The sequence below is a fragment of the Sarcophilus harrisii genome, chromosome 5 (assembly GCF_902635505.1).
Source record: "Sarcophilus harrisii chromosome 5, mSarHar1.11, whole genome shotgun sequence".
Taxonomy (NCBI): Eukaryota; Metazoa; Chordata; class Mammalia; order Dasyuromorphia; family Dasyuridae; genus Sarcophilus; species Sarcophilus harrisii.
Genome location: NC_045430.1, coordinates 254,355,775 through 254,382,451, shown reverse-complemented (window position 1 = coordinate 254,382,451; position 26,677 = coordinate 254,355,775). Strand labels below are relative to the sequence as shown.

Below are 26,677 nucleotides of genomic sequence, written 5' to 3'. Positions count from 1 at the left end.
CAATATACATTGGGTGGAAACACCAAAGGGTGGCTTTTTAAGAAACAAGAAATGTACCTGCATGTTCTCTCTCAAATCTGTGGCATCCCGTATAGGTGGCTGGGCGTTCTTGAATACTTCGTCTACTGTTTTAATCCACAAGGTTCTCAAAGAGGCATATTCCCTGGATTTTTTCCCTTTCCTTACAGAAAGTCCCCTCTTGTGCGGTTTCCCTCCTCCCCTCCTGTTAGTGATAGCCACGTGAACAAATAGAGATGCGTGAGGGAGCACCTCCCCAGTCAAAGACTGCAGCGGGACATGCCGGTAGCCGGTCTGTAAACATTCAAAGGGAATGGTGTACTGCCCGATAAACTCATCCCCGATGTAATCGTCGTCCAGAACTACAAAGCGCACCATGGCCAGCTCTGGCAGGTTGATCTGAAATTCAAAACTTTCATCAAAAATGGGAGTGTCTCCGTTCTGGTTCACCGTTTTTGTCCTTTGTTCGGCGCAGTCTGCGGGGATTCCGTGGATTTCCACGTAGACGTACGGATCCACCACGTCCCCTTTGGCACCCGAGCCTTTGGGCTTGGGGAAGTTCTGCCCGCTAATGATTTTGATATGGAGGAGCTGCGGGGACACCCCGGGGACAGAATCCTTTGTGTTGGCACTAAAGAAAGAGACCTCCTCCCTCATGATGGCCGGCCGCAGGACGTAGCCACAGTTCCCGTTCTGCCGGAACCACCCGATGTTCAGGTCCATCATCAAACCGGGGGTCTGAAAGTTCATGGCAACAATTTGACAGCCGCACTTCCAGAAGTCCTGGGGGTTCATGTTGCTAGAATCGATCCTCATGGGGCTGGGGAAGACCCTGGCCAGGAAGCGTTTGTTGTAATTGACAAAATCCCCCGGATTCTCGTTGGCGTATTTGCTGGCGAGCACTTCGTTGAAGGAGCAGACCTCCCAGTACTTCTGAGCCTGAAAGGACACTTGGAACTCTTTGAACTGAACCGACTTGCAGATGCTCACCAACTCGGAGAGCTCTTTGCACAGCTGAAATCGTTTTACAGGCACCACGTTAGCCTGCTCCACGTTTTCCTTCCCTATTCTCTGAGACATCTCTGCTCCCTCGTCTTCGTCGGTGACGTCTCCCTCTAACCCAGGGCAGTTGGTGGAAAGCTTTTTTGCCTTGATGAGTATTTTCCCTTTCAGGACATCAGGAGACGGCAGGTAGGATTCCTCCATGTTGGGTGATGTCGTATAGAGTTTGTCCCCCAAAATTTTCTTCATGTGTTGGACCATGACCTTTTGCTGTTTGATGGAACAGTGATTTTCCAGACAGAGAATGAGAGGGTATTCGGACGCAAAGAACGCATACTTGTTAATGATATCGATCACACTCCGGAAGACTATCTGCGAGGTCATGGTGTGGCCCGTATAAATCACGGGCTCGTTGTCCGGCCCATCCCACACGTCTAATTCAACGCTCCGACAACCCATTTTAAGAGCCCGGATATAGCCCGTGATATCCGACGGGCCTCGGAACTGGTCTTCTATCAGGTAGGTATTATGAGATGAATTGATGAAATAATGGGACAAAGGCTGCTTCATGTCCTGACAAACCTTCTTGTGCTCGGGATCAAAAATATAACAATCAGGGGACATAAGGTAATTGGTGAAGCCGTCTATGGAGAGCCAGCCCCGCTCCTGGCCCTCTTTGGACGGCTCGTACTTGTGAATAATCTCAAGGCTGACCTCTTCGTCGATGTGGGCCACCCCCTGCTCTGCCTCTAAAAACATCATTAGGTCCTTAGTATCAAGGAATTCTTTATTGCTCGAAAACTGAACTAACAGGAAATAAATTTCGGGCCGGGTACAGAGCTCGTGGAAAACCTCGGCAAACTCTTCCTTCGTCACCTCGGTGCCCGTTTTGTCCTTTGACTTATGCAGTTCTTTGAACTTCAGCTCAATTTTGCTTGTTTTTAAGCCGGGGTTTAGGTTTTTGATGCACTGAACAGCGCTACACAGAGACATGTGTCCAAAATTATCTACATCAACCTCGCTAAACAATTGGGAAACCCAAGAAGTCCGCATGTTGTCCTGGCTGCTCTCGATCATGTCCAGCGTGTGCTTTCCGTAAGAGATGAGGTACCGCAGTCCCGTGACCCAGATGTTAGCCACGTCGGCAGAGTTGGCCACCAAGTCGAGGGACTCGTAGTTCTCCCCGTAGATCACCGAAAACGCACAGTCTTCGGAGATCTGGTCCGAAATCCCGTTGCTGCGGAAAATATCTGTATTTTTTCCCGTTCTCACTTCCTTGATTGACTTAATGTCAATCTTGGCTTTCTCCGAGTCCTTCTTGGAGGGTTCCCATCGCAGGGACTGCATGTCGGCGTCCAAGAGAAAATACCGGTGGTAAATTCTAGAATTGGAGCGGACCTTCTTGAGCTCAGAGCCTTCGACCATGGAATTGATGCAGTCGCTCGCGCTGCTGATCTTCTTCTCTGTGGGCATGCTGCTAAATGACACTGTCTTTTTCCGTTCTCTTTTCTGTTTGGTGCCATCCTGGGGGAAGAGAGGGGGAAAATAATCAATTTTAGTATATTTGGGTAATATATGCATTTGGTTTCTCTGCTCTAGGCAGGGGATAAAATGCAAAGATATTTTCCCTCCTAAAAAATTAAATTGCCTTTCACTCATTAAGCACTCTATCCCTTGGGCTGTGAATTAAAATATCCATTAACTTCTAATGATTATTCAGGGAAACACAAGAAGAGGATGTATCACTGACAGGTATGGATTCACTCTTAAATTGATGCTCAATGGGATGTATCAGATAGCCCAAGCTTAGCTTTTGTAGCTAGCCCTAATCTGTATATTTGGGCTGTTCTGAAGGCTAGACAGCAATCCATGTCAAAGGGTACCACGGCAAGGCAGGAGTAAGATGAACAGAGGGAGTATTGGGAGCCAGAAGTTCTCCTGATTTCTGGATTTCTATATATCTGGATCATTCATGGTTTCATGAGTTATTTATACACATGAAATTCTATTTCAGAAAGGGAGAGAGGAAGAATGAAAAGAAGAGAACAAAGAAGAAGAAGAGGAAAGAGAGAAGATAAAAGGGGCAGGGAAAAATAAAAAGGAAAGGGAGAGAAAGAAAAGGGAGACAGAGAGAGAGGAAAGGAAAAGAGAAAGAAGGGGGAGTAAGAAAGAAAGGAAAATGGAGGAGGGGAGATGGAAAAAAGAGAAGAGGGAAAGAGAAAGGGCAAGGGAAAAAGAAAAGAAAGAAGAAAGAAGAATGAGGAAGGAGAGGGAAGAAAAGAGAAAGGGAAGGAAGAAAAGAGAGAAGGAGAGAGAAAGAGTGAGAATGACAGGAAAAAGAGAAGAGGGAGAGAAAGGGAAAGGAAGGGGGAGGATGGGGATAAGGGAATGGGGAAAGAGAGACAGAAACAGGTTACAGGGAGGGAGAAAGGGAAGACACTGAGAGACAGAAAAAAGAAATATTGACCAAGAGGCAAGGAGATACAAACAGACAGATTTCTTCTAGCAGTCCTTCCCAACATTACAATTCTTTCATTTACAATGATTTCAGCCAAGAGTTTTCTGCATTTCCTTAAGGCCCACAATCATGGCACCTCCAGTATTCCTCTCATAATCCTAGTAATAATACTATTTTAATTAATGAGATCTGTGGTCTCATTAATATGAATCATGTAACTCACCTTGCATAACCTGTTACCCTCCTCCAGATCCTTCCTTAATTCACCCCAGAAGTGATATTTCATGGGTAACATATATCCCATGAGCCATCCTTGATTCTCTCACTAGATTTTTGCCTCCTCTCCCTCCACACATCCAGATCCTTCAGTCCTTCACCAGATCTAGCCATTTCTCTCTTCCCAGCTTTTCTCACATTCAATCCCAGCTCTCCAGTCACAGAGCTACCACCTTCGGGATCCCATTACCTCCCACCTATATTATTACAGCCAAATCCCAATTGTTCCCATCCTAGTTCTGATTCTGACTTTCTGCCTCAGCTGCTGTTTCACTCTGGAGCTTCCCTTGGTACTCGAGTCCTTCTCACTCTAGACCATTTGTCTCTGTCGCCTTCTTACCCTGGAAATTCTCTCTCCTGTTCCCACTGGGGACCCAGACCAGCCAATGCTTTTTCCCCTCCTGTTTTTATTTTCCTAGCTGCCTATTTGTATTTAACTACTTTATTTATTTTCTTTATATTGATTCTGTATATACTTAGAGATGATCTTGCTAATTTCCCAGTTGGAATGAAAACTCCTTGCAAATAAAGATCATTTCACTCACTATTTGAATCCCCGACCTAACACAATGCTTGGTACACAGTAAGTGCTTACTCGTTGCTTTCCTGATGACATCCTTTGCTCCCCATCTCTTTGGTATCACACTACAGCTTACTCAAACTCACACAGACCCTTTTCCCACTGAGGTCATCCTCAGTTTTTTCTTCAGAAACAATGAATTGCATTCTTAGTAGCCATGAGATGTCACTGGAAGGCAATCCAGTATGATTAAGCCATTAAAATTATACCCCCCCCAAATTGGAAGCTATAGAGCTTCCTAAAGTCCTTCCAAATTATAATATTTTATTTAGTTCCAAAGGTGAATCACATAACTCCCTTCCCCCAAACCCAAGCACACAGTTTCCTATCTCGAAAAGTTGATTTATTAGTGGGCAGAAATAATCTTTAAGATAAAGAATATTCTGTTCAAGCTGAATATGTATAGATGGTTTCAAACAATTAAAAATATTTAACTACAAAAGTCATAACCTTTTAATTTGTACATGAAATCTGTGACAAGTTTTCAATCACTAAGATTTTCCATTGTATTTCAAGGTATTATATTTTTTCTTATTGCTTTCACATTCAGAGTATAAGGCATGGGGATAAAATTTGGAGTTACAGAATGATATTAAAGGAAAGTATCATAACCCCTGGGAAGTGTGATGCAGTCAAATGATATACTAAGATCATTCTAATTCTCCTAGTCTGGACATAAGTAGTTGAGAAGAAAATCTCTTTCGTCTGTATTTTGAAAAGCTATTATTCTTTCCTCTATGGTTGAATCTCAAAATTGCTCTTACTTTTGAATATATTCAATTTCATAAGCAAATTGCATCTCAGGTAATTAAGTTTCAACTCTATGTCTTCTGAGTATCATTTCCCTCAAAGTTTCACAATGAGTAATAGAGGCATCTGTAATTTGGATACTAAGAAATAAGGTATAAAACCCAGCAGTAAAAAAAAACAAAACTATCTTCAGACACAAGAGAAGCAAAAAAAGGGAGGGGGGTCACTCTATCTACAAAACCACATTTTATTAGAATGGCTCCAGATTGCTGAAGCGTGCATAGTGTTTTAAATGTTCAATCAGTTTTGCATGAAATTAAATCTGTGATCAGCCCTAAGTGAGGGCATGAAACTTCAGAACATGGAAATTCACATTTTCCAGAAGAGGAGTGACTTTATTAAAAAGCAAGATGAATTCAAGGGGAAGCTGAGAAATAAGATAATGCCCTAATTGGTATAAGAACATCTCTGTGCATTACAGTTTCCTATTTAAAAAAATTAGAAAATACTGAAAAAGAAGATGAAAAAGTATGAAAGATCTATTAGGAAAACAAATCTTCAAGTCTTTACTATCCATAAACTCCACTCCCATAATAGTATAATTTCTTTACTCCAGACATTTGGACTTGTTTGGTCAGGGTCTTCCCTCTACTGGTATAATCATCTGTTCCTCTATGGGGAGCTAGGTTGGAAATTTGCTGCAACTGGAAAAGAAATCATCTTTCAGCTAACCTAGGGATTAACTAGTCTAAACATAGTTCATTATGAGCCATCATGAGCCTTTTATGAGCCATTATGAGCCTTTTAAATATAGTAAATACTCAATAAATGTTTATTGCTTAATTGGTTACTTATTGCATAGGGGTAAGGGTGGGGATGGATTCATGACTTCATTTGTTTAAAGAAGTCCCAGTGTAGAAGTGTTTTCTCTCGGTACAGGCTGACCGCTCACTTGTAATTTATAGACTTCTAGATTGGCTAGGGGACAGTGGGGAATTAAATGGCTTTCTCATGATCACATAACAACGTTATGTGCCAGGTCTTCCTGATACCAAAGTCTGTCTTTTAATCAATGAGCCATATTATTTCTCAAAAATATCCAAAAAATATCCCACAAAACAACCCAAATGCAAAGAATTTTCTTTTTTCTTATTGGGAAGAAAGACATGAATTGATCAAGTATATTCAACATATTTTGTAAGAGAGCAAGTTGTATGTTATTTGTTGACTGGCTGATATCTGGCTTCTCTTTTGGTTTTAATACCTTCTTCCCCTTCATCTCCTTGGCAACGGCCTCCCTGACATTTCTTGAACATGACATCCTATCTCCTGACTCAGCATTTTCACTGGCTGTCCCCCAAGCCTGAAATTTTGTCCCCTCTCATCTCTACCTCCTGCTTGCCTGGCTTTCTTTGGGCCCTATCTTTTGCAAGATCTTTCCAAATCACCATTAAACATGAGTGAATACCTTCTTTTGACTACTTCTGGTTTATCTTACATATGTGTCTTGCTGTTTGCATGATCACCCCACTGGACTGTGAGCTCCTCGGGAGTGGGGACCATATTTTTCCCTTTCTTTGTTCCCCAGTTATTAGCACATAGTAGATGCTAAATACATCCTTCTGGATTTGACTTAATAGAGGAGATTTGGAGTTATGAAATTACATTAAAATAAAATGTCATAACCCCTGGGGAAGTGTGATACAGTCAAATATTAAACTAAGCTCAGACTGCGTAAGTGGTACCCAACCTAATGTGACATCATAAACTAGTAGTTAATTGGTGGGATTGGCAACAGCTTGAATATTCTAACCTGCTACCGACATAGACACAGACACATACCCCACCACCTACAAGAGTTATATGGATTTAATGTGAATAGAGCACTGGGCTTGGAGTATGACGACCTAAATTCAAATCTATTCTTTGACACTAGCTGAGTGACAGTTGGCAAATCACTTCATATCTCTCTGACTCAGTTCCTTCTTCTGTAAAATGGAGATAATAACATTACCTATCTCCCAGGATTGTTGTGAGGAGCAAATGAGATAACAGTTATAAAATGCTCAGCACAGTGTCTTGCATCTAATAAATGCTTATTCCCTCTAATTATGGTCTGTGTACAATTTGGAGAAATTTCCATCTTATCACAGTTCCATGATCTACATCCAGAGGGTATTTCTGAATTTTTAAAAATGCCTTCCCATTTGTGCTCCAGAGTATACTGGGAAATGTTTCACAATTGGCATTCTGGGAAAGTATACACAACACACTTTTAAGCTTAATCTGCTTTACTAAGGTTTTCTCCATTATTTAAGTCTAGACAATCAGCAAAAACAGTCAATCAAGCCCTGATTTGTAATGTCTGCAGATTTTAAAAATCTAAATGCTCGTAATAAAAATTTAATAATCCCTTCCCAAACTGGAATATGAGCTGCTTCAGTAAACCCCTGTTTACATTAAATATTGGTGAGTATGTTTTTAAAATGTGCATCATTCAAGTGTTTCGTAAATGGCTTTGGTATCACGGAATGTCAGAATTGGGAGAGATCCCAGAAGTCACCAACTTCCCTGATATGTGACTTTTCATTAGATAGCACTTGTCCCTATTTAACTGAAACCCCATAATTAATTATAGTGCCTTCCTGCTCTATAACTACTTATTTGAAAGATGTGTCTTCCATATCTAAGCTCAAATTCTATGTCTCCATGGAGCCTTCCCCAGTCCCTCCAGGTCTCAGGGAATTCAACGAATTCACTGCCGTAAATGGCATTTTAGAGTTTACAAAGAGTTCTCGTGTACATTACCTAATTTGATCCTCATGACAACCTTGTGAGATAGTAGGCCAATAAATTCTTAGAACATAAATGTCAATTAGTTACCAGACCAACCCCCAAAGCCTCATACACGTGTATTTGAGGCAGCTGGGGAATGCAATAGATAAAGCACAAAACTTAGAGTCAGGAAAACTCATCCTCCTGAGTTCAAATCCAGCCTCAGACACTGACTATGTAATTCTAGTTTCCTCTTCTGTAAAATGAACTGGAGAAGAAAATGGTAAATCACTCCAATATACTTTGCCAAGAAAACCCCAAGTGAGGTCACAAAGAGTTGAGCACAAATGAAAAATGACTGAACAACAACAAAATAGGGATAATGATAGCTCCTACCTCCCAGGGTTATTGAGAGGACCGAAAGAGATAATCATTGTAAAATACTTATTAACACAGTGTCTGGGCCCTCAGTAAACATATAAATGGTAACTATTATTATTATTATTATTAAATTATTATCTGTTAAATTACAGAACATGACTCAATAGTGCAACTAAAGAAATTCATAAAATTGTAATTTATGCTAGAGTACTATTTCCTTTGTTCTAAACTCTGTTTTAACTCCGCAGAGTTCTTTCACATCTATTGTTGTATCTGAACTTCACATCATCCTCCCTAGGCCTGACAGGATCTTTCTTATTATTGAAATAGGGTAATACAACAAGTAAAAATGTGAACTTCCTCTCATTCTGTCCAATCAAGTCCTACAATAATGAAAAACATATGTTGGAAAATTATTTATCAATTAAAATAAGAGGATAATTCAGTAGATTGCATAAGCCAGTGAAATGGCGGTTAATAAAAGTATACTGAAATATATAAATATACATATATATATAAACTCTATTTATCCACCTGCCTATCTATATTTATCTACCATTCTTTCTCTATTCATCTACTCACCTATCCAGCTATCTACCATCCATCCATCCATCTACCATTCATCTATTTGAAATCTGTCTTTCTTATTCATCCGTCTCTGTTTCTGTCTCTTTCTGTGTCTCTCTCTTTCTTTCTCTGATCTCTCTGTCTCCTCTCTTTTTCTTTCTTTTCTCTCTCTCTTTCTCTCTATCTCTCTTTTCTCTCTCTCTGTCTTTGATTCTCTCTGTGTCTCTTTTTTCTCTCTTTCTCTCTCTGTCTCTCTGCTATCTGTCTGACTGTGTGTCTATCTCTTTCTCCTTCTTCTCTCTTTCTCTGCATCTCTGCATCACTGAACTAAATCCTGAAAAGTTGGCTTCCGCTTCTGCATCTCATGTGTAACTGCCTGTCATCAAAAGGTGATGGGTGATGACAGTCCGTGGAAAACACATTTGGTCCACTAATTCCTTTCCTCCAAGTTAGCATGGCTTGTCAACAGCAGAAGGAATAAAAGTCAAAGACATGAGTAAGCAAATGAGAGTTTTATCGAAAATACCAATCCTAGTCTTCCAAACTCCTGGGTACCTTAGAAGACAATTATTTTCTGCTATTTCCCAGTTGGGTCCATCGGAAATGATTTGCTTGGACTTCATTATTTAAGACTGATCTCTCTGATTGCAATCAGAATTGAAATGCAGCTCAAGCTCCACCTTCCCTAGGAACCCTTCCTGATTCCCCACTGCTGGGGCCCTCCTTCCCCAACTACCTTGTCATTTTCTTTGTAATTACTCCATATATACTGCTATTAGTATTCAATTTCTTCTGTCCTACTACCATTGTATCATAGCTTAAAACTGCACAAAGACTTTGGAACCTCCCTTTATATGTACACGCTATCTCCCCAGAAGAGGAGGAAGAAGACAGCATTTATGTGATTTGTAAAGTGCTTTATGTGTGGTACTTTTTTTGCCTCTAGGGCCTAGCACAGTGCCCAGAATGTGGCAGGTGTTCAGTAAATGCTTTTTTGGATGATTCTGTTAGTCCGCTAAAGAAAAAGACGAGTGACTTGATCAGCATCAGTGCCCTGTGATCAGCCAAACCGTAGTAGTCCTTTTAGCTAAGTGCTCCATCTTCCGATCTGATCTGAGTCATTGGTGCTTCTGTGGGGGGCTGGAGAAAGGAATCCCTGCCCTTTAAAACATACACCAGAAACATATGGTTCAGTCACTGGAGGCTGCCCTTTTCTTCCATTCAATCGCACTAACTTGGAATGAAAGAGTGAATAATTCAGGCTACATCAGAGATCCCTCGCAGGATTTTCCAGACAGCTTCCAAGCCTTGACCTGCCTCCAAGAACCCCGAAAAGACCCAGGATGTAGGTGGCCCCTTTGAAGACACTTTAGAAGGATGAGCGCATTAGGCCTTAAAGAAAAACAGAACTAGTCAACTACTGGTTGTGTGTCCTCAAGGTTGCGGCCTTTGCTAGAAATAATACAAAACTGAAAGATCTAAGGCGGTTTTCTGCACAACAAGGCACTCTTCCCTCACATGCTTCACCATTTCCACTTAGCTATTTCTTTATGTGCCCTTCCACCAAAGAAGGGATGACTTTTTCAGCCATATTGACCCTCAAAAGCCAGCTGTTGGGTAATAAAGTGTTGTAATGTTCATCCCCTGAGGGAGTCCCCCAAGTGACAAAATTGTAGGTGCTCAGAGAACCACCAATGACTATTTTTTTGCTGAGGCAGTTGGGGTTAAGTGACTTGCCCAGGGTCACAGAGATAGGAAATGAACTTCAGAGTTGGTGCACCATCGAGCTGCCCCACCAATACTTCTCTAGAAGAGGTATTGTCTTTTTAAGAATTACACATTTCTAAATTTCCCAGTGCTTCAAAAGACATCTTATTGGAAAAATTCCAGAGACAAAAAAGGCACAATTCAAAGGGGAGAAGATCAGGGAGAGAGACTTTTTACTATTCTTCAAAATCAGAATGATAGAATGTAAGAATTAAGTCTTTTTAAAAAAAATAGCTTGGGGGGGGGAAATGAAAACATTCCCTTAAAAAAATACAAACTTACAGCAGGGACCTGTCTCCATGCAGATCTTGAAGAATACATCTTTCTGATTCTTGGTACTAACCAACTTCAACAGCTTGTGAATGTTCCATCTCATGAATAACCCAACATCAGAATTTGAACCCATAATTAGTAAAATACAGCTAAATGGCTAAGGATTTCTGTTCTCTCTTCTTAATGGGCTCTTTTAAGCTGAGATTATTTCTTTAAGAAAGAAAAATACAAAGGAAGAGCAACATCTAAAAAGCTTTTGTTGTGAGACAGAGCCAAAATGGCAGAGAGAAGCCAGGAAATGTTTCCCTCAGAAACAACGTTAAATGGAGACTCTAAAGAGATTCTGGAGTGACAAAACCCAAAAAAAGGAGGGAAACAATTTTCCCACTGAAGACATCTTCGAAGGACTTCAGAAAAAGTCTGTCTTACTCAGGTAGAACAGGATCTCAGCCCAGTGCAGAGAGTGTCCAGGCAAGCCAGTCAAAGGCTACTGCACAGATCAGTAACCTGTGGCCCTCTGCTCTAGCTCAACAGGCCCAGCAGGAGGCCCAGGCCTAGTCCTGGAGGCAACCGCCAGCCCCAGAACCCCAGTACGACAGGTGTGATGGGGCCAGGTTACCCAACTGCAGCTGACAAGCCTCCAGCACTGAAAGCCAGGCTCCTGGACCCAGCACAAGAACGCTGCCCCCTACAGCCCAGAAGCAGAGCTCAATTCTTTAAAATGAACAAAAAACAACAAAAAAGAGCCTGATCATAGAAAGTTACTGTCACAACAGGGAAGATCAAATCACAAACCCAGAAGAAGACAACAATGTAAATGTGAAGCCTCAAAGCAGAATATAAATTGGTCTCTAACTCAAAAGTTCTCATGGAAGAGCTCAAAAGAGTTTGAAAAATCAAGTAAGAGAGGTAGAAGAAAAATTGGGGAAAGAAGTAGGAGTATACAAGAGAATTATGGAAAAAAAGGTCAATAGCCTGGAAAGAAAGGCACAAAAACTGGCTGAAGAAAAGAATTACTTAGAAAATAGAATTAGCAAAATGGAAAAAAGCATAAATGTCTTATAAAATAGATTTGATGAAATGGAAAAACAGAATTTGAGAAATGGAAAAAAATCTAATGAGCAAAACAATTCATTTAAAAGTTCAATTGGCCAAAAGCTAATTGAAGAAAATAATTCACTTAAAATTAGAATTGAACAAATGGAACCAAATGACTCAATGAGATATCAAGAATCAATCAAATAAAACCAAAAGAATAAAAAAAATAGAACAAATACCTCATTGGAAAAACTGCTGACCCAGAAAATAAATTCAGGAAAGATAATTTAGGGATCATTGGACTACTTGAAAACCATGATAAAAAAAAAGAGCCTGAAGAGCATTTTTCAAGAAATTATCAATGTAAACTGCTCTGATATTCTAGAACCAGAGGATAAAATAGTCATTGAAAGAATCCACTGATGACTTCCTAAAAAATATCTCAAAATGAAAACACCAAGGAACAATGTAGCCAAATTCCAGAATTATCAGGTCAAGGAGAAAAATAGTACAAGCAACCAGAAAGAAACAATTCAAATATCAAGGAGAAACAATTCAAATATCAAATATCAGGATTACATAGGATTAGCAGCTTCTACATTAGAGGATAGGAGAGTTTGGGATATGATATCCTCAAAGGAACTTGAACTACAACCAAGACTCAGCTATCCAGGAAAACCGAATATTATCTTTCCAGGGGAAAAGATAAATATTCAATAAAATAGACGACTTTCAAACGTCCTGATTAAAAAAACAGCTGAATAGAAAATTTGATTTTCAAATACAAGACTTACAAATCAAGAAAAGCATGAAAAAGTAAACAGGAAAGAAAAAAATGCTATCAAATAATGTTAAACTGTTTACATCCCTACATAGAAAGATGATACTTATAACTCACTCTTGAGAACTGTATCTTTATTAGGACAATTAGAAGGAGCATACATAAATAGAAGATGTGGATGTAAGTTGACTGATGTGATGTTACAAAATAAATCAAGGATGAAAAAGGACTGTACTGGGAGAACAAGATAGGAGGATGTTGAATAGGATAAATTATATCATATGAAGAGGTACAAAAGACTTATTACAGTAGAGGGAAAGAAAGGATGTAATGAGCATTGTTTGAACTTTACTCTCATTGGATTTAGCTCAAAGAGGGAATAATATACATATAGAGTACAGAAATTTATTTTATCCTATATAAAATCAGGAGGGGAGAGGGGAAAGAAAAAGGGATGGTCTGATAGGAGAGGGAAGATTGAGGGGGGTAATCAAAAGCAAAACATTGTTGAAGAGTAAAATGAGAGAAGTGGAGTGGGGAATAGAGTAGAGAGAAATACAAAGTTAGTAATTAAAACTGTGAATATGAATGGGATGAATGCTCCCACAAAATGAAAATGGATGCAGAGTCTCAGATGCAGAATCCTGCAATATGTTGTTTATAAAAAACACATTTGAAACAGAGACACACAGAGTAAAATTAAAAGGCTGGAGCAGAATATATTATGCTTCAGCTGAAGTAAAAAGAAAAAAAAAGCAGGGGTAGCAATCCTGAACTCAAACCAAGTCCAAAACAAAAATATATATAATTAAAAGAGATAAGAAAGGAAACTATATCTTACTAAAGGGTACCATAGATAATAAAGCAATATCAATACCAAATATATATGTACAAAATAGTATAATATCCAAATTCTTAGAGGAGAAGTTAAGTGAGATGCAGAAAAAAAATGGTAAAACTATACTAATGGGGAATCTCAACAGTTCACAGAATTAGATAGATCTAACCACAAAATAAACAAGAAAAAAGTTAAGGTGAATAGCATTTTAGAAAAGCTAGTAAGAGTATGATAAGTCTCTGAAGAAAATTGAATGGGGAAAAAAAGGCATATATCTTTTTCTCAGTGGTATATAGCACAAACACAAAAACTGACCATATGTTAGAAAATAAAAACCTCACAATCACATGCAGAAAGGAAGAAATATTCAATGTATCTTTTTTAGATGACACAATAAAAATTACATGTAATAAAGAGCCACGGAAAAATATATTAAAAATTAATTGGAAACTACTTTAATCCCAAAGAATGGGTGAGTCAAACAACAAATCATAGAAACAATTAGTAATTTTATCCAAGAGAATGACAATAATGAGACAGGATATACTAAAACATATGGAAAGGAGCCAAAGCAGTTTTTAGGGGAATTTTTTAAATCACTAGATGTATTCATAGAACAGAGAAAGAAGAGATCAATGAATTGTGCAGGCAACTAAAAAAGCTAGAGAAAGAAATTAAAAGCCCCCAATTAAATGCAAAATTAGAAAAATCTGAAAATCAAAGGAGAGATTGAAAAAATTGAAAGTAAGAAAACTATTAAAATAATAAATAAAACTAATAATTAGTTTTATGGAAAAAAACCAACAAAATAAATAAATCTTTGGATAATTTGATTAGAAAAAGGAAAGAAGAAAACCAAATTACCAACATAAAAAATCAAAAGGGTGATTTTCACCCTTTCACCACATCACAATTTCACCACATCAAATTTCACCACAAATAAAGAGGAAATAAAAGCAATAATTAGGAGCTATTTTATTCAATGCTGTGCCAATAAATGAATATTTACAAAATATAAATTTTCCACATTAACAGAAGGGGAAAAAAATACTTAACCCCATTTTAGAAAAAGAAATTGAACAAACCATCAATGAACCCCTTAGAAAATATCTCCATGGCTATGGATTTACAAGTGAATTCTATCAAAGATTTAAAGAACAATTAATTTCAATACTATATAAGCTATTGGAAAAAATATATGTATATTTTATCATATATGTATATGATAAAAATAACAATTATACCTAAATGAATTTACTTATTTAGTGCCACACTAATCAAACTACCAAAAATACTTTCTAGTGCTAGAAAAAATAATAACAAAAGTCACTGGGAAGAATAAACAGCCAAGAATATCAAGGGAATTAATGCAAAGGAAGGTAGCATAGCTGTACCAGATCTAAAACTATATTATCATCAAAACTACCTGGTACTGGCTAAGAAATAGAGTGATGGGTCAGCAGAATAGGTTAAGCACTGAAGATATGATTATGGTAATCTACTGTTTGTTAAACCCAAAGACTCCAGCTTTGGGGATACAATCTCACTATTTAACAAAAACTGCTAGGAAAACTGGAAAACACTATGTCAGGGGATGGCTGGAAGAGAGAGAAAAAATATTGGAACTCAAAGTCTTACAAAAATGAATTTTAAAAACGATCTTTACATCTAATTGAAAAAATGTTATTAAGTATACTTAATGTATTTAGTACCAATCTCTGCGGAAGAACAAAATTTTATCCTTTTGGACGCCATTTGACTGGTGAAGTTATGCATTGTTTAGAACTAGTCTCCTAGTCATCAATAAGTACATATGGAAATGCCCAAAGAACAACAAATATAAAGCCTGTTAGGAAACTGTCTTAAAGCAGTAGGCTCCCCAAGAGAACACTGTACACAGCAACAAGAAGATTATTTAATGATCAGCTGTGATGAACATAGCTATTTTCAGCAATGAGGTGACTCAGGGCAATTCCAATAGACTTGCGATAGAGAGAGCCATCTGCATGCAGAAAAAGGACTATGGGGAGTGAATGTGGATCACAATATAGTATTTTCCCCTTTTTTGTTATTTGTTTGCTTTTTTTCCTTATTTTTTCCTTTTTGATCTGATTTTTCTTGTGCAGCATGATAAATGTAGAAATATGTTTGAAGAATTGCATATGTTTAACATATATTGGATTACTTGATATCTGGGGAGGGAGTGGTGGAGAGGGAGAGAGAAAAATGTGGAACACAAGGTTTTGCAAAAGGCAAATGTTGAAAACTAATTTTGCATGTATTTTGAAAAATAAAAAGCTAATAGAAAAAACTAACAAAAATCAGTAGGTTCCCAATTACAATGGAGTTTTGAAATCTTTCATCCTAATCTTTCTTAAAAACACCAACTAAAAATTAATTTATTGGAAAAAACTGTAAATTGTATTATCAACATAATCTTAAAAACCATACAACTCAGTTTTAACTTTAACTATATCTTCATGCCCTAAAGTTATACAACCAAAGCAATCATCCAAGTAATTCGAATGGAAGTAAAACTTTTGCTTGAAAAAAAGTAATACTAATAATTTGAAGCAAAGCATTTTTTACTTGAATTATTAAGTTAAGTATCTTCCACTTAGATTCCATTTCATTTTGCATGTATAGACAAAAAGATGACATTCAAGACATCTAATGTTAACTGGAACAGAATCAGAATTTGAGAGCAGGAAGGAATCTCAGCCCATATTTGAAAAGGAATCTACATTTTAATACACCAAACAAATGATTGCCCAGAATCTTCTTGGGGACCTCTCCCCTCCAAAGACAGCCATTTTTGCATAAATCTAAGTATTATTTGTTAAGTTTTTTTCCTGACATCAAACTTAAATTTGTCCCTATCTGTTTTTCCTAGTTCTTCTAGAACTAGAGACTTAAGATCAAGCCTATTCCTATATGATCCAGGGTCCTTCAAAAACTTGAAAATAGCTCTCCTGCCCTGCCCCCATCTTCTTTATGTCCTCTCAAGACTAATCCTCATCAGATCTGAACTCAAGACACAATCCTGGCTATCTTCTCGATTCCCACTAATGTTAGGAAAAATAAACCACTGATTTTTATAAAGCTAGGAAGAAATATATTCCAAAGTGAGGCATTATGGATCAACTTATCTTTCAAAATCAATCTCTTATCAATAGACTATAACTTCTGGATAAAAGGATGTGTTTTGGGATCACAGAATGACCCAGGGATGAAATATAACTCTACTTTCATGACAACACTCAGGCTTTCAAGCTGTTAAAATATTAATTCAAAGTTAATTTACAAAAAAAAAAAAAGAGAGAGGCCCATTTGTGTCCAATGTAAACTATAATAAAATTCATCATCTTTCTCCAGTCATGGAAAACTTAATGGCGAGCACGGAGCCATATAAATGACACTAGTGACACTTTACATTCCAAAGAAAATATTGATGCTAATGAACTTTAATTTATGACTATAATGGCACTTAAGTGGCTCACTTTAGTGTGAAAACTGTCACCGCTTCTCAATGGCATGTGAAATAATATAGTACTCCGTGAATTCCAGCTCACTCCCTTGCAATAGTAAAGACCTATTTCAAGACACGGTTACCTGCCTTCAATTTTCAAACTATCTCCTGGGCTCTTCTAAATAATGATAAATAACTGAATAAATAATAGATGAAAAATGAAAAAATAATAACAATCATCTAAGTTGTGATTGTATTGTGCAGATGGGTTCCGTCTCAATTAGGATTTGGATCTCCAGCCATTGGAATTTTGAGCACATGTTTCCTGGTCCCAGGACATACATCTGGGGAGTGCAGGGATGTGAGGTGCCATTTTTTCCAACCACCGACCTCCTTTGGTTAAGTGACTCACCCATACAAAAAGGGGGAGCAGAATGAGCCTTCTCTCTACCTCAGGAGTAAAATTTCCCTTAAATCAAGGGTTCTGAGGGTTTTCAAACAGGCAGGAGGCAGCCACCGAGTAACCCTTCTGTCCTGACAGGGACTGGAAGGAGATGGAGGAATGAGTTGTCAGCTATCCTGAGGCACAGTGGGTCCATCCCATTTTCCCCCTCTCTTCCCCCCCACAGGTGATTACCTCATTCATTCATTCACTCACTCATTTATTTATTTATTTGTTCACATAATACTTTTGAAAGGAAATGTCCCATCAATAGCTTAGCGCCCATCTTTGGGGAAAGGGGAAGGGAAAGGGCAGGGAGAACTGGTTATTGTTATTTACTCTTGAAAAAAAAAATTAAGGTACTTCCCTTCTGCTTTTTTTAACTCAATGAGTCAGAGTTGGGGGGGGGGGGATAAGTTGGGTTTTGTGTTCCACACAAAAGCTCAGGAAATGTGAGAAATGTTGCTCCCCGGGGAGTCTCCTCAGGCCCCACCTTCTTGGCCGGCCCTCCACAGCACTTGCCCACCAGGCCAGGCCCTGAACCCCGCCGCTCCCTCATTGCTTCACGTGGGTTACTTTCATTTTCCCGACTCCTTGGTCTGACTGTCCAAGGTGAGGCCGGGCCTCCTTCCCATCTGTGCAGGAGGCAGAACATCCCATGAAGGCTACCGTGGTCCCCCAGTCCGAGAGTCACTGAAAAGATCTGGCCGGAGCATCACAGCTGGGCAACGGGCCTGGTCCGGAGTGACACAGGGAGTCCCCGGCGGCCTCTGAACATCTGTAGCAGTTTTTCTACTAGGGTGTGTCTGTTTTTCATCTCTCTGTGACTTAATGTTTAAAAAAATATGCTTTTTTTTTAAACTCTCTAAACCTGGAACACCCTACTCCTACCTCACTGCTCTGACTTGAATCATTCACAACACAATGCTTTGGTGAGTTTGGGTTGGTTTTTTTTTTTTTTTTGTATGTTCCAAAATCTGTTTATGTCCCATTTAATATTACTTTCATTTCAAACAAGTGTCTTATTGATGATTGTTTTTCTCTTGGACATCACCTTCGCTCCTTCTTCTCTTAACAAAAAAACCCTTCCTTACACAGTTATCCCTTCCATACTGTGGGAGATAGGGCTTTCCATGTGAAATGCTGGCCCACCCTTTGCACAGAGGAGAAGTGTGAATTTTTTAATTTTCTCTCATTAAGTAGTACCTTATTGTAAAATTTTGGTTAAGTATTTGGTCACACCTATGTTCCATGCATTTCTGAGTTTCTAACCTATTCCTATGTAGCCTTCCCTTGCCACCTGCAATTTCTGCAAAACTCCCTCAAAATTCCCATTTACAGTAATTTTGTAGACAGATGCACAATATAGGAAAACCACAACGGGGAAAGCAGCCATGGAGAAGGGATGTCTGTAATCACAGGCATTAAAGCCTGACTAAGGGGCAGGTAGGTAGAATGCTTGCTGGACTCATCTTCATGAGTTCAAATCCAGCCTCAGACTATAGGAAAGTTATGTTACCCTGTTTGCCTCAGTTTCCCCATCTGTAAAATGAGCTGAAGAAGGAATTGAAAACACTCCAGTATCTCCGCCAAGAAAACTCCAAATGGACTCTTGGAGAGTCAAACATGATTGAAATAACTGAACAAAAAAGTAAAAGGAACCAGCTCATGGGAAGTCCAGCCACACGGCCCTTTTCACTTCTCTCCCCAGAAGAGTTCCAGTTTTGTCATTATATTTGGTTAATGCACTGCTCAGATTTCTGATGGCTCTGGCTATATTGCCTTCTTTACATTATTGTGATCTCAATCTAGTGTTTTCCTGGTTCCTTCTGATTAAGTCCCAAGAAGCCTATGATTTCTCTGAATTCAATATTCATCATTTCTCTGATATTTCATTATTTCCTATGGTACATACAATACAATAATTACATTCACACATCACAATTTTTTTCCAGCCATTTGGTACCTACTATCATCACCAAAAAGTTATACTATCAATATTTTTGTTTATATAGGATTTTCTTCTCAGAATTACAATTGGGTTGTAATGTTACAGCTTAGTGACTTTTCCAATGTAAGTTCATATTGTCTTCTAGAATGATTTTTCTTCTGTTGTCATCTTAGTAAACTGATGGATAGGAGGTGAAACCTCAGATATTTTTAATTTGCATTTTTCTTACTAGTGGTTTAGAGCAAATAGTTATTTTTAGTTTGAATTTTTTTTTGAAAACTGTTCATATTTTTTAAGACAATTTATCTGCTGGAAATTGGCTCTTAGTATTTTTATGTCCTGAACCCTCTGATACTCTGAGAAAATCTATGGACCACTTTTTAAAAGAAAGCTATTAAATACACAAAATAAAAAACACAGAATTATTATATTATTTTTAAAGTTTTGCAAAACAAATTCATATATTAACCATGTTGCAAAAGAAAATTCTCTCTTCCCCTAAAATAAGAAAAATAATGAAGATGAAAAGAATCAGTGCATAGTTCATCAGTTCTTTCTCTAGAGATGGATAGCATTTCTCATTGGTCCTTTGGAATCGTCTTGGATCACTGTATGGATCAGAATAGCTAAGTCTTTCACAGTTGATCATTATTATCATTAAATAATTTATCAAAATTGAAAACCCCCCTTAAGAACCCCGGTCTTTAGAGACCTCTTTGATGTTTACACTTATTCCCTACATACAACCCTTTCAACAGATTTCATTTCTTCCTTTGAAATAACTCATGGGATGTATTCTGATGGAAGTGGATTTCTTTGACAGAGAAGACCTAACTCAGTTTCAATTGATCAATGATGGACAGAAGCAGCTACACCCAAAGAAAGAACACTGGGAAATGAATGTAAACTGTTTGCATTTTTGTTTTTCTTCCCAGGTTACTTTTACCTTCTGAATCCAATTCTCCCCGAGCAACAAGAAAACTGTTCAGTTCTGCACACATAGATTGTATTTAGGATATACATAAACATGTATAAAACTGCTTGCTGTCAGGGGTTGGGGATGGAGGGAGGGAGGAAAAAATCGGAACAGAAGTGAGTGCAAGGGATAATGTTGTAAAAAATTACCCAGGCATGGATTCTGTCAATAAAAAGTTATAATTATTAAAAAAAATAACTCATGGATCCTGCTCTATTCTATCACCGTCCTAGTCCCATTAGGATAAAAGTTCATGCAGTAGGAGCAGGGGCAGCTGGAGAAATCGGACCATTCCCTCCTAGGCAGTTACCTTAATCACAGCCCCTGCCTCAACCTGGTCTCTCTGCCTACAGTCCCTTGATCCCTTTGATAAACCCCATGTAGCACAGCGCCTAATCCTCCTCATACTTTAATTACTTATGTCCACAACATAAGACTTTATTTTCCATTTTATCATTTACAAAGCATTCTCACAGATATTATTTCATCTGACCCTCAAAGACACTCAATATTATTCTCATTTTACAAATATTCCCATTTTACAGACAAGGAAACTGAGGTCTAGGGATTTTCTTAAGGTTACATAGCCAGTATACGGCAGATCTGGGACCCAAACTCTCTGAATCTAAATGATTTCTTTCCCATTATTCCTTACTCAGGAACCTCCAATGATTCCCTGCAATCTGTCACTTGAAATCGCATCAGGTCCAAGCTCTTTGAACTTATTTGTGTCCAACACTACTTTCTACTCTTGTGACAAATGCACCTTGTGTTTTTGCTGGGTCAGACCCATCACGGTCTTCCCAAGGCGTCATTCTCACCCTAACTTTGGCTGTTAACTACTTAATTTTGGGTCTGTCTTCCGTTCCCTGGGCCAACCAGAGCCAGTTTCTTTCACAGATATTCACAGGTCCTGGACAGTCTCCAGGTACTCGATGTCCCCCAAAAGCACTACACTCCAGCCAGGTGTGGGCTGGACTGTACTGCCAGCTCCCTAGTACTGGCTGTGAACCCTATTCACTGACAAGGTAAGAAATTATTAAATGAGAGGTTTGAGCAACAGCTCATGGCAGCTCTGGGGGAGATGTCCGTCCGTCTGTAGCCAGGGCATTTGCTGCCAAATGAATTGCATAGAAACATATTCCTAGGAGAGTTGGGAGGGGTGAAAAAGCCATGTTTTAGTCCAACACTAAATATTTCTTCAGATATTCAGATATCCCCAGATATTTCTTCAGTTATATGCAAGGCTCTTCAGCTGGAACCTAGGTTTATGGGGGATCGTCCAGTGTTTCAGGGTTTGCTCTGATGATGGGGAGGCCGACTGCAGGAAGCGGGGTGAGGGAGGGAGGAAGGAGAGAAGGAGTTTTTGGACGGCCGATTCTGCTTCTAATACCCAGGTGGCCCCAGTGGAGACAGATGGTGAAATTGGGCATGGGGCTTATGTTCTAGGATCCTGTCCTATTTATTCAGTTGAATTTCTTTCATAAGCACTCAGTTATTTGGGATTTCATAAGAAAGAATAAAATTCCCGTCAACGCTCTTAGGCTAGCTCATTCTTCAAATTTAATACCGTTTCTCCTCTGAGTGAGTATTCAGGCTATTTAATGAGCTTTCCCAGCTCTAGTCCGCCACCCCCACCCCACGCTCCACTCATTCTAGCCTCTCCTGTCACATCGCCTTAACCTCAAATAATCCTACAAAATTGGGATTTGAATGGATCTGAAGGTCATCTGGCAATCCTTAGTCGCTAACCCTCTCCAATTTTGTATTAATTAAACAATATTCAACAAACATTTATTAAGAACAGCACCATGCTAGGCACAGGGGAGGGGAAAAGGGCAGAAATAGGAGGATAAATGAAGCTCATTAATGTCCATCCAACTACAATAATTATTGTCAACAAATTCAAGTCATTCATTCCAATTAAGTCAGGTCGTTTCTTCACTTTGCCTTCTTCCTTTTGAATTCTAATTCTCTCCTTCAATACATGGGCAATTAGCAATGCATATAAATATCTGAAAATTTTAATTAGATTCTAGTCCATTGTTTTATTTTCTCCAGACTGGAAAGGGTATGAATTGCAGACTCAACGGAACCTCCAGAAGGTACATGGATCATAAGCCCAATGATCTGTAAATGGAAGGGACATAACTTAACAAAGGAATATTTGAAGCTCCTAGTTGGTCCAGTGGATAGAGCATCCTGATTTAGAATCAGGAAGAACTAAGTTCAAATGCTTACAGGAATGTGACTAGGCAAGTCACTTAACCCTTATTGCCTCAGTTCCCCATCTACAGGGCTACACTTGAGAAAGAAATGGCAAGCTTTTCCAGTTTCTTTGCCAAGAAATCCCCACGTAGTCACAAATAACCTGAACGGGCTCCATTTTCATGTCACATGGGGACCTTCAGTCAGATGGTCTCTCAAGTCCCTTCTGGCTGCAGAACTGATCATCACCCCAAAATTTCCCTGTTTGGAGATCCCTAATGCAGCACAGGGCCATTCCCACGCGAATTAAGTCATGAGACTCTTCCAATTCCCCTTTCTCTCTTAGTAGTATTTTTTTTCTTGTTTTCTCTTCAACAATTTTAATCTCTCTCAAACAGTCTGCCCCAGTTTCTAGATAACTAGTCATCAATCCTTAGAATGTCACCACAACCCACAAGGGTGAGAGAAAAACGGAAAAAAAAAAAAAAAACCTGACCTCCCAATTTCCCTTACGCTGGTGGGTCTACCACCATGCTTTAGCCATGGCCCTGAGCCCGCCCACCTCACCTCAGCCATGGGGACATCTTGGATGAAAGAGGCTCTGAGACATGAGAAACATGGCTGTACCCTAATTATATGAAGTTGAGACAGAAGCCCCAGAAGGAGGGAAAGCTTTGTGTCTACGTGTCCTCAGCAAAGGGTCTTGCAAAGGCAATTAATAAGTGTTGTTTGTATTGAATCTGGTCTCTTACTCTGATTTGGGCCTATGAAATGCTGTAGCAGAGGATAAATGCAGACTCTTAGGATCTTGAGAAACTGTGATGTATCTTCCCAAGGAGACTCCTTGCTTAATTCATTCGCTTAATTCATCAAACATTTATTGAGTATTTAGGTACTAAAGGGAACATAAAAATTAGTGAGATATAATGCCTGCCCTCCTAGATCTTCTAACCTTCTAGGGATCACATACATGCTCGGAATATCTAGACTTCAAGTATTCTATTCTCTCTCATTTTACAAAGAAAAAACAAGTGTCTGGAAAGGGAAATCTTGAGGGTCCCAAAACTGGTCATCAGACTCAGTCTCCTGTTTCCAAATCCTTACACCTGTCTGCCTTAGGATAGTCAACAATACCTACTGGATTTTAGGCATGGTTTCTGTTCTGGGAATACAAAGAGGAGAATGGAATAGAACCCTCCCTCAAGGAGTTTACAGTCTACAAAGGAAGAAGTCAGATACATGTAAATTAAGTGTAAAGTGCTAAGGGAGAGAGGAAGAGGGAAAGGTGATCCCTCTTGGAATTATCATTTTCCCTCTGTTACCTCTCCATACCCATCAGGAGTCAGTTCACAAACATAAAGTCTTCTATGTGCCAGGTACTGGGCAAAGCCAAAGGGAATACAAAGAAAGGCTAAAACCATCCCCTGCCCCCTGCCAGAGAGCTCACAGTCTAACACGGGGAGCCTCGTACGTTGTAGGTGTTCAGAGCTGAAAAAATGACTGCATCCTACTTATTAACAGATCTGGGACTCCAACCTGAATTATGGCAGCATCCGACTCAGGAAGCCTCCATGGAGACGGCCAGAGTGATGGGACATGGCTCCCTGTCTGAACTTCTGAAGAAAGGATGCTCAGGGACTTGATTGATGATAGACTGCATCTGATAGATGACCATTCTATTCCCACCCCCACCCCCCAGGAACTTTTCTCAATTTGGAACCAATGTCAGAAGATGAGATGATAAAAGGGAAATGAAATCCTAAGAAAACTCAGAAGGGTGGCACTGGAAATATATACAAGTAGCTGATCCTTATGAGGGAAGAATAATTCAGCTAGAACGATAATCCAAAATATGTGTAGAAGAATTGTACATGTTTAATCTATATTTGGATTATTTGCTGTCTAGGGGAGAGGGTAGTGGGGAGAGAGAGAGAAAAAAATTTGGAACACAAGGTTTTGTAGGGGTTAATGTTGAAAACTATCTGCATATGTTTTGAAAATAAACTATTATTTAAAAAAAATTAATCCAAGTGACCAGGAGTCTGCAAAACTTTCTAACAAAACCCTTTTTTTTCTGAATTGTACGACTGAGTTCAATCTAATTCAATTCAGCCACCATGACCCTGAGAGAAAATCAAAAGACAAAAATAGTGGAAAGAGCACTGGGACAGAGTGAGAAGACCTGTGTTCAAATCCCCCCTCTAATACTCATTACCTGTGTGTCCTTGGATAAAATCACTTAAGTGTTCTGAGCTTCATTAATTTCATCTGTAAAATGGAGGGGGAAGGATTGCACTGGTTGACCTCCTAGGTCCTTTCCACCTCTGGATCTATGTTCCTATAACGAGGGATGGAATCCCAGGATGCAATTGCTCAGCACCTCAGTTCCCTAATCTGCAAAATGAGGCTAATGACAGCACTTACTCCATGGGGTTGCTGCAAGAATCAATGATGTAACATTTGCAAGTGCTTTGTGACTGTCAAGTATCACATGAATGTCTAGGATTATTGAGATAGTTATGATCTTGTTCAAAATTTGTTCCCAATCTCTATTTACCTAACTTTGAACACTCACCAGTACCTAACTTTGAACACTCACCAGTACCTGTCAGGCTAACCAAGAAACCCCACTTTTTTCCTTAATTAAAAGCTACAATTATGTTGAGAAATCAATAACACCATCAACTTCTTGATGGCAAGACTCCAGGAGACTCTGCTGATTACTCTAAGAGCCCTCGTCAGCCCTCACCACGCCAATCAAGCCTTCAGAATATCCTGTTCTCCCACATTTCTTAACCACCAAGTTCTCGCCAGCCCAAGTCACGCCAATCAGGCCTTCGGGATGTCCAGTTCTCCCACATTTCTTAACCATTGTCCACTTCTCAAAACCACAAGCATCTTCCAATCAAATGAAAATAAAAAGCTGTCCTAAAAATTGGCAAATCTTAGTATTAATACTTCCTAAATGCCACGTGACTGAAGCTGCTGTTTCTAGCACTCACTGTACTAAATAAATACACCATGGATCCACAGAGGGAAGGGACTACTTAGCCCAATCCCTTCACTTTACAGATGAGGAAACTGAGGCACACAGGGTGAGGTGACTTGCTCGGGGTCACATGGTTATCAGGTGTCCGAGGCCAGATTTGCACTCCCAAGGAAGGGCCCTCCTGACTCCAGGCCTGGTGCTCCCTTCTTTGTGCCATGAGGCTGGCCATATAACCAGCATCTCTCCCTACAGAATGTAGGTTTCTGAAAGGCACAGAAATGCTTTTTTCACTTTTACATCCAGTGTCTAGCAAAGTTCCCATGTATAAAAGATGCTTAATGAACGCCTGTAGACTGATTGAGGTACAAAATGTTAAGGTTCACAGATGCAAAGTGCAGACAGGGAAACTGAGGCTCAGAAGAGTCTCATTAGCTCATAGCCAAAAAGTTAATTAACAGAAGTGGGACATGAGCACCAAGTACTTACCATTTGTAGGCAACAGCCACATAATTAATTCTAAATATGTCTTTTTTGAGGCTGGTTGGCATTTTTAACAGTACAAAGCACATGGAGCTGGGATGCTTAGGGAACCTTAGGAAGTCATTAAGAAAGATGAAAAAGAACACTGGTCCGAAACCATCCAATTTAAGCCACAAAAATGGTCTCTGTTGAACCAGAGGCAGCATGGCGACAATGGAGAGAGTCAAAGGACCTGAGTTCATGGACATATCCCCAAGTAACTCTCTGTGGCATTAAGTTGCTAATCATAGATGAGGATTGATGAAAGTACTTTCCTCATTGGGAGGTCCCTGTCCTGAGAATAACGGGTCTGGAAAAAAGAATCCTCTTCAGAATTAGTCGTTAGTCACAAGTATAAAGATTTTTCAGATATCATTTTGCCATATTGCACATCTTCAGTTTATGGCATTAAGAGTCAGCTCCAAAGGGGCCTTCCTCCCAGCCCCCTCCACAGCGGCCCATCCAGACACACAGTTTCACGGGCCAACTTGTCCCAAAAGTCTTACTGCACTTTTAAGCATTGTTAGCTTTTGAAACACCCTCTATGTTCTAAAGCTGAGCCCAAACAAGAATACCCTGACTCCCTGTCTGACGGGTATTCATCCAGACCCCAAAGGAA

At 39.3% G+C, this 26,677-nt stretch overlaps 1 protein-coding gene across 2 annotated transcripts in view; it reads right to left on the bottom strand.

The window, feature by feature from the left end:
• Nucleotides 1-26,677, bottom strand: part of PLCL2 (phospholipase C like 2) — a 211,649-nt gene that overhangs the window by 77,420 nt on the left and 107,552 nt on the right. For both annotated transcript variants that reach the window (XM_031940317.1, XM_031940318.1), the window contains exon 3: nucleotides 58-2,544. In XM_031940317.1, the coding sequence (XP_031796177.1) occupies nucleotides 58-2,544 (2,487 nt within the window). The remainder of the gene's footprint in view (nucleotides 1-57; nucleotides 2,545-26,677) is intronic.